The sequence below is a fragment of the Sinocyclocheilus grahami genome, unplaced genomic scaffold (genome assembly GCF_001515645.1).
Source record: "Sinocyclocheilus grahami isolate Dianchi unplaced genomic scaffold, SAMN03320097.WGS_v1.1 scaffold1801.1, whole genome shotgun sequence".
Lineage (NCBI taxonomy): Eukaryota > Metazoa > Chordata > Actinopteri > Cypriniformes > Cyprinidae > Sinocyclocheilus > Sinocyclocheilus grahami.
In genome coordinates, this window is record NW_015506980.1 from 83344 (window position 1) to 90433 (window position 7090).

The following is a 7090-nucleotide window of genomic DNA, read 5'->3' on the forward strand; positions in this document are numbered from 1 at the left end:
AATTTTGTTATTGACCAAATACTTATTTTCCACCATAATTTGCAAATAAATTCTTAAAAAATCCTACAATGTGATTTTCTGGATTTTTTTTTCTAATTTTGTCTCTCATAGTTGAGGTATACCTATGATGAAAATTACAGGCCTCTCTCATCTTTTTAAGTGGGAGAACTTGCACAATTGGTGGCTGACTAAATACTTTTTTCCTCACTGTAAAAGCAATCGTTATAATACTTTTTGTATACATTTTAATTCCTTTGTTTAACAGTTCTTTCTGATTATTAGACAGACTTCTATCCGTATTAGACAGACCTGTTAATGATGAAAAGAGGGAGAATGTGAGCACTGTGTGCCCAGGCGCTGCCGCTGTCAGCGCTGCCGCTGTCAGCGCAGTCAACATAAAAGTCTTGTACGCGTCGGCCAAACAGAAAAACTTATCAGCCGATGCCGATATTTGAAAAATGCCAAATATAGGCCGATATATCGGTCGAAAACTACTTGAAACATCCAGATTTTCCAATTGTACTTACCAGTGCAGACGAGATTTCGACATAAGCCATTTCTGAAATCGTGGAACACACGGTTTCTGTGTTCCTATAAAAAAAAAAAAAAGTAAACTTGTATTAGCATAGCATTAACCAAGACGCAGAATTCAGTAATTAAAATTACAAATCCTGTACATCCTTCACAATTCATTAAATAAACACTTGCTCCATTTCAAAACTCTGCCAACAGCAGTGTGGTAACACCACACGCCCTCTCTATTCCCACCTGTCTCATCTTGGCGTGAATGTAGAAACAGGAGTATCCAAGCTGAGAGATCTTCTTTGCCAGGAGCTCCACTCGCTGTGATGAATTGCAGAAGATTATAGACTGATTGATCTGGAGCTGAAAAACAAAAACAAACATTAAATAAGATGTCTGCAACAGTCAGGAGGACAGCAATGCTAATTTTCAAATCTTAGTCAGATAAAATGTGGGATGCACAAGGATCAGAAGATTGTTACCCTGGAGAACAGAGTATTAAGGCAATGGACTTTCTGCCTTTCGGTTACATAGGCGTAATACTGAGTAACCCCCTTCAGGGTCAGCTCATCCATCAGGTTTATCTCATAGGGCTTCTGCAGATGGGTGTTCTGTTTACAAAAATAGAGCATAAATTAATACTTTCTGAACCACAATGATAGCCTTTTGAACACAATTGCATACAATGATTATTATATTATTAGGCTTTAAAATGCAACAAACATACAATTAAAGTACAGATCAGTGTTTTCTGCAATATTAGGCAGCAAAAGCAACATGCCATTCTATTGCATACGCTGCATGCTCGCATGAATAAACACAGTGAGGCCACAAGGGCTGGGCATTTAATCATATTTGATAAAATCTGATTTTGGCTTTCTATTATGAAGAAAAATCGCAATGATGCTTTGGTTTCGTCTTGTTACAAATAATTAATTCAGTTCAAAGTTCAACACATTTCCGAAGTACAGGTGCACCTCAATAAATTAGAACGTCATGGAAAAGTTCATTTCAGTAATTCAACTCAAATTGTGAAACTCGTGTATTAAATTAATTCAATGCACACAGACTAAAGTAGTTTAAGTCTTTGGTTCTTTTAATTGTGATGATTTTGGCTCACATTTAACAAAAACCCACCAAGTCACTAGCTCCTTTTGCTTTAATTACTGCCTCAATTTGGCATGGAGGTGATCAGTTTGTGGCACTGCTGAGGTGGTATGGAAGCCCAGGTTTCTTTGACAGTGGCCTTCAGCTCATCTGCATTTTTTTGGTCTCTTGTTTCTCATTTTCCTCTTGACAATAGCCCATAGATTCTCGATGGTGTTCAGGTCTGGTGAGTTTGCTGGCCAGTCAAGCACACCAACACCATGGTCATTTAACCAACTTTTGGTGCTTTTGGCTGTGTGGGCAGGTGCCACATCCTGCTGGAAAATGAAATCAGCATCTTCAAAAAGCTGATCAGCAGAAGGAAGCATGAAGTGCTCCAAAATTTCTTGGTAAACGGGTGCAGTGACGTTGGTTTTCAAGAAACACAATGGACCAACACCAGCAGATGACATTGCCCCCCAAATCGTCACAGACTGTGGAAATATAACACTGGACTTCAAGCAACTTGGGCTATGAGCTTCTCTACCCTTCTTCCAGACACTAGGACCTTGGTTTCCAAATGAAACAAAACTTGCTCTCATCTGAAAAAAGGATTTTGGACAACTGGGCAACAGTCCAGTTCTTCTTCTCCTTAGCCCAGGTAAGACGCCTCTGACGTTGTCTGTGGTTCAGGAGTGGCTTAACAAGAGGAATACGACAACTGTAGCCAAATTCCTTGACACGTCTGTGTGTGGTGGCTCTTGATGCCTTGACCCCAGCCTCAGTCAATTCCTTGTGAAGTTCACTCAAATTCTTGAATCGATTTTGCTTGACAATCCTCATAAGGCTGCGGTTCTCTCGGTTGGTTGTGCATCTTTTTCTTCCACACTTTTTCCTTCCACTCAACTTTCTGTTAACATGCTTGGATACAGCACTCTGTGAACAGCCAGCTTCTTTGGCAATGAATGTTTGTGGCTTACCCTCCTTGTGAAGGGTGTCAAATATTGTCTTCTGGACAATGACACGTCTGTGTGTGGCGGCTCTTGATGCCTTGACCCCAGCCCATTGCTTGTGAAGTTCACTCAAATTCTTGAATCGATTTTGCTTGACAATCCTCTGCGGTTCTCTCGGTTGGTTGTGCATATTTTTCCTTCCTTAACTTTCTGTTAACATGCTTGGATACAGCACTTGAACAGCCAGCTTCTTTGGCAATGAATGTTTGTGGCTTACCCTCCTCCTTGTGAAGGGTGTAAATGATTGTCTTCTGGACAACTGTCAGATCAGCAGTCTTCCCCATGATTGTGTAGCCTAGTGAACAAACTGAGAGATCATTTTGAGGGCTCAGGAAACCTTTGCAGGTGTTTTGAGTTGATTGGCATGTCACCATATTCTAATTTGTTGAGATAGTGAATTGGTGGGTTTTTGTTAAATGTGAGCCAAAATCACCACAATTAAAAGAACCAAAAGACTTAAACTACTTCAGTCTGTGTGCATTGAATTTATTTAATACACAAGTTTCACAATTTGAGTTGAATTACTGAAATGAATGAACTTTTCCACAACATTCTAATTTATTGAGATTCACCTGTAAATTACTAACCATGTTCTAAAATCTTGATCAAAATACTAGTGATTGATTTTTGCCAAAATCAAGCAGCCATGACTCATGAACCGCAAATCAAACCTTCACGTGTTAACAGTTACCATAAGTTGGTAACTAGTTAGCGGCGTGCTTACAGTGGTTTTAAAATGTAAAAATGCATACTTTAACAACTAAAATCTATTTTTTTAAAAATACTTTGCTTTTATAGAATTTTGTTTGGAAATCAGTGGGCTTACCATGAACTTCTGCACACTCAGTGGGAAGGTGGCAGAATACAGCAAAATTTGCCTTTGTTTGGCCAAACAGTTCAGAAGCTCCTCCATCATCTGTACAAAGTCCTGTGACAGGAGCTTATCTGCCTACTCGGTAACATTGGCAGAACATACAAGAGATACGAGTATTACTCTATGGCAGTTAACTCCGTAATTAGCCTAACAACAAGATAAAGCTCTCATTCTCATACCTCATCCAACACGATCATCTGAACTTGATTGACTTTGGCCACTCCCTTTTTGATGAGGTCTAAGATTCTTCCTGGAGTGGCAATGACAACATGCACTACAGAGGGAAAAGTTAAATCCAGTGTTTACGGAAGGGTATATGTAAAGTAGTTCAAAAAACATTTCCCACCAGATTATGAACACTTGCCTGTTTCATCAAGTCTCATGATGTCATCACGAAGGTTGGTTCCACCTGTTGTTGCCATGACCTTGACCCCGCCCATGTGTTTGCTGACCTGAATACATATCTGGCTCACCTGTAGAGCCAGTTCTCTAGTGGGCACAACAACCACCGCTGCAGAAAGTATTTAAAGCTTGAAGTCACTTAAAAGCAATAGAGAAATCATGTATAAAGCCTATCAACATGAAACCTAACAACTTCTTGTAAATGTGCCAAAACCAAGATAGTCAAAGACCTTGTATGCTATCTTTCTTCAGGTCAATGCGTTCAAGTAAGGGAATGAGGTAGGCGCCACTTTTTCCTGTGCCGTTCTTGGCTCTGGCCAGAATGTCCCTCCCAGACAACGCAATGGGAATGCTCTCCTCCTGCAGGTATGAGTGAGAACACGGTAATGAGCAGATGGGTCCGGTTAAACAAGCTTCTCTTGTCTTACAGAGGATGGAAACTGTATGGTCACTGACAGACAAAAAGTTTAAGAAGCCTCAATAGTCTGAAGCCAGTTTCTGTAAGTGACATTATCATTCAGTTAAAGTGAAAGTTTAAACAAATATATAAATTCATAGACATCGATTGCTATTAACGAGACTAATTAAATATTAAGTCTGCATGTTCTGCACATCGGTGTGAATGACTGGCGCGGTTTCATCTACTACACATGCTCAAGCATGCATTAACACTCGTTAATAAATAATAATAAAAACCTGTTTTCATTTTAACAGTAAACCTTGTGTGTAACACCTTGTAAAATTCAATAGAATTGCTCATGATTTACGCATTTATTTGATTACCACCACTTTAAATAAATGTATATGTAAATTTACATTTGCATCATAGATACAGAAAAAAAACATGCGTATTGATTACTAAAATTTAAGTTAACCATTAATGAAATCCTGAAAAATGTAAACAATTTAGGAAAACATTAAGTGATTTCATAGAGCCCTACACATGGCATTTGTGCTTGTGACTGGCTCTAAAAAAAAAAAAAAAAAAAAAAAAATTAATTAATTATAAACCTTGTGTGTAACACCTTGTAAAATTCAATAGAATTGCTCATGATTTACGCATTTATTTGATTACCACCACTTTAAATAAATGTATATGTAAATTTACATTTGCATCATAGATACAGAAAAAAAACATGCGTATTGATTACTAAAATTTAAGTTAACCATTAATGAAATCCTGAAAAATGTAAACAAAATTTAGGAAAACATTAAGTGATTTCATAGAGCCCTACACATGGCATTTGTGCTTGTGACTGGCTCAAAAAAAAAAAAAAAAAAAAAAAAAAAAAAAAAAAAGTTAGATTGATTAGTACAGATATCAGATCTCTTAAGCCAAGAGAGTGATTTATATCTGAAATATTTGCCATCCAATGTCCATTTTTCTCCTGCCTTTTACCTGTATGGGTGACGGTTTCTCCCAGCCCATTTCAAAGATGCCCATAAGCAGCTCCCGTTTCAGGCAATAATCCTCAAACTCGTTTCCCTTGGTTGCCGTCACATCCTGTAAATTTCACGACCACAAGCAGGACATTAGAGAATGATTCCGGTTCGGAGGATACTTTAAGAGACATACAAATATATACACGTGTTAGAGATGGACTTACTGAAGTTCTCATGCGCAAATCCTTTGGAGGAAGCTTTAGATTCTTCTTCCAGTCATCCCCAGGCCTTTAAAGGTTTAAAAACTACATCAAATCCCAATCACCACCATAGTAAATCAGCACTCACAGCATCATTTGCACTTCCCTCAAGGACTTACTTGATGATAGTGTTGGCTGTGGGTGCAGGCTGGGAGTCGCCGTTGTTGACTGTGCTGGAGGGTTTGACCTGGGCTGGCAGCGTTGTTTGGGACCCCCCTCCACCTCCTCCAGGACCACCTGCTGGCTTCACAGAGCCTCGCATTTGGCCATTTTGATTCGACAGTCCCAGAATCACTGGATTTTCCATTCTGGCTGTACTCATGACTTAAATATTCTCTCCTCCAAACAGTGAGTGTAAATAAACAACAGTGGAGATAATACTTTATCTTAATGGGCTTGCAAAACAATTTGCAAGTTGTACTTCCCACAGCTTTCTCAGTGTCCAAACCACGAAAAAAAGAAAAGGAGACAAAAAAAAAAAAAGAAATGTTAAAGTGATATTTTATAACCAGTTCCTTGTTCCTCAAGATGCAAGTCTCTTGTGGAACATCTCAATGTCAATGTCACTCAAGCAACAGGTCACGGATATAATAAGCAGAAGATTAGCTTCAGTTATCCTTCCATGAAAGAGTGAATCCCTCCTCTGCAAAAGGAATGTTTTACAGACCAGGAGCCATGAAGCCAGTGATCTTTTCAATCATTCTGTCCATTCCTTTCTCTCCAATTAGTCAGCATCAATGATTTCAAAGGTTTCCCACCTGTGTGAGAGAAAGACCATCATAAAGCACAAAATATGAAATGCCAAACAAAACCACCACTCACAATTTTAGATATTGTGAATTAGATACTAGTTTTAAAATTGAATCAATTAGAATTGATACCAGTTATGTAGGGCAGGGTTTTCACTACTTTTACAGAGCCAGGGACTCTGCATCCAGACTTTCAGACAATCCAAGGACCGCCAATATTAATATAATTGGTTAACAGGTCATAACATTTCGTAACATTAGTGAACCACACTAGTTAAAGGGGTCATATGATGCGATTTCAATTTTTCCTTTCTCTTTGGTGTGTTACAAGCTCTTGGTGCATAAAGACCTGTAAAGTTGCAAAGACTAAAGTCTCAAATCCAAAGAGATATTCTTTATAAAAGTTAAGAGTAAACCACGCCTACCTAAAACGGCTCTTTCTAACACCCACCCAAATGTTCATGCAAAGAAAGGCGGCGTAACTTATTCTCGCTGAAGTATTGTTGTTGCCGCCGCCATGTCGTGAAGGCGCTGTGCGTTTCGTTGTGAAAGCGAAACTTTGTTTGGCCTTCCAAAAGAGGACGTCCGCTTCGGAGTCCAGCCCGGGGTCGTCACATGTGGTTGCCGCAAGCCCGCGACGTCCTCAAGCCCGCCCACCTCCGCTCACTCAAGCCCTCCCGCCGCCGCTCACTCAAGCCCGCTGTGTTTTGTTGCGAAAGCAAAACTACTTTGTTTGGCCTTCCAAAAGAGGACACGACTAGAAATCAGTGGTTAAGTTGTATTTACAACACTGTTCCAGAA

The 7090-nt window shown here is 39.3% G+C and overlaps 1 protein-coding gene across 1 annotated transcript in view; it reads right to left on the minus strand.

The window, feature by feature from the left end:
- The window catches only part of LOC107572719 (probable ATP-dependent RNA helicase ddx6), a 26871-nt gene that overhangs the window by 4877 nt on the left and 14904 nt on the right, over window positions 1-7090 (minus strand). The window contains exons 2-11 of the mRNA XM_016259152.1: window positions 5660-6298; window positions 5505-5568; window positions 5297-5401; window positions 4128-4257; window positions 3860-4006; window positions 3675-3769; window positions 3448-3570; window positions 1005-1133; window positions 769-885; window positions 528-591 (exon numbers count right to left, since the gene is read on the minus strand). Coding sequence (XP_016114638.1) covers window positions 528-591; window positions 769-885; window positions 1005-1133; window positions 3448-3570; window positions 3675-3769; window positions 3860-4006; window positions 4128-4257; window positions 5297-5401; window positions 5505-5568; window positions 5660-5862 — 1177 coding nt within the window. The 5' untranslated portion in view covers window positions 5863-6298. The remainder of the gene's footprint in view (window positions 1-527; window positions 592-768; window positions 886-1004; window positions 1134-3447; window positions 3571-3674; window positions 3770-3859; window positions 4007-4127; window positions 4258-5296; window positions 5402-5504; window positions 5569-5659; window positions 6299-7090) is intronic.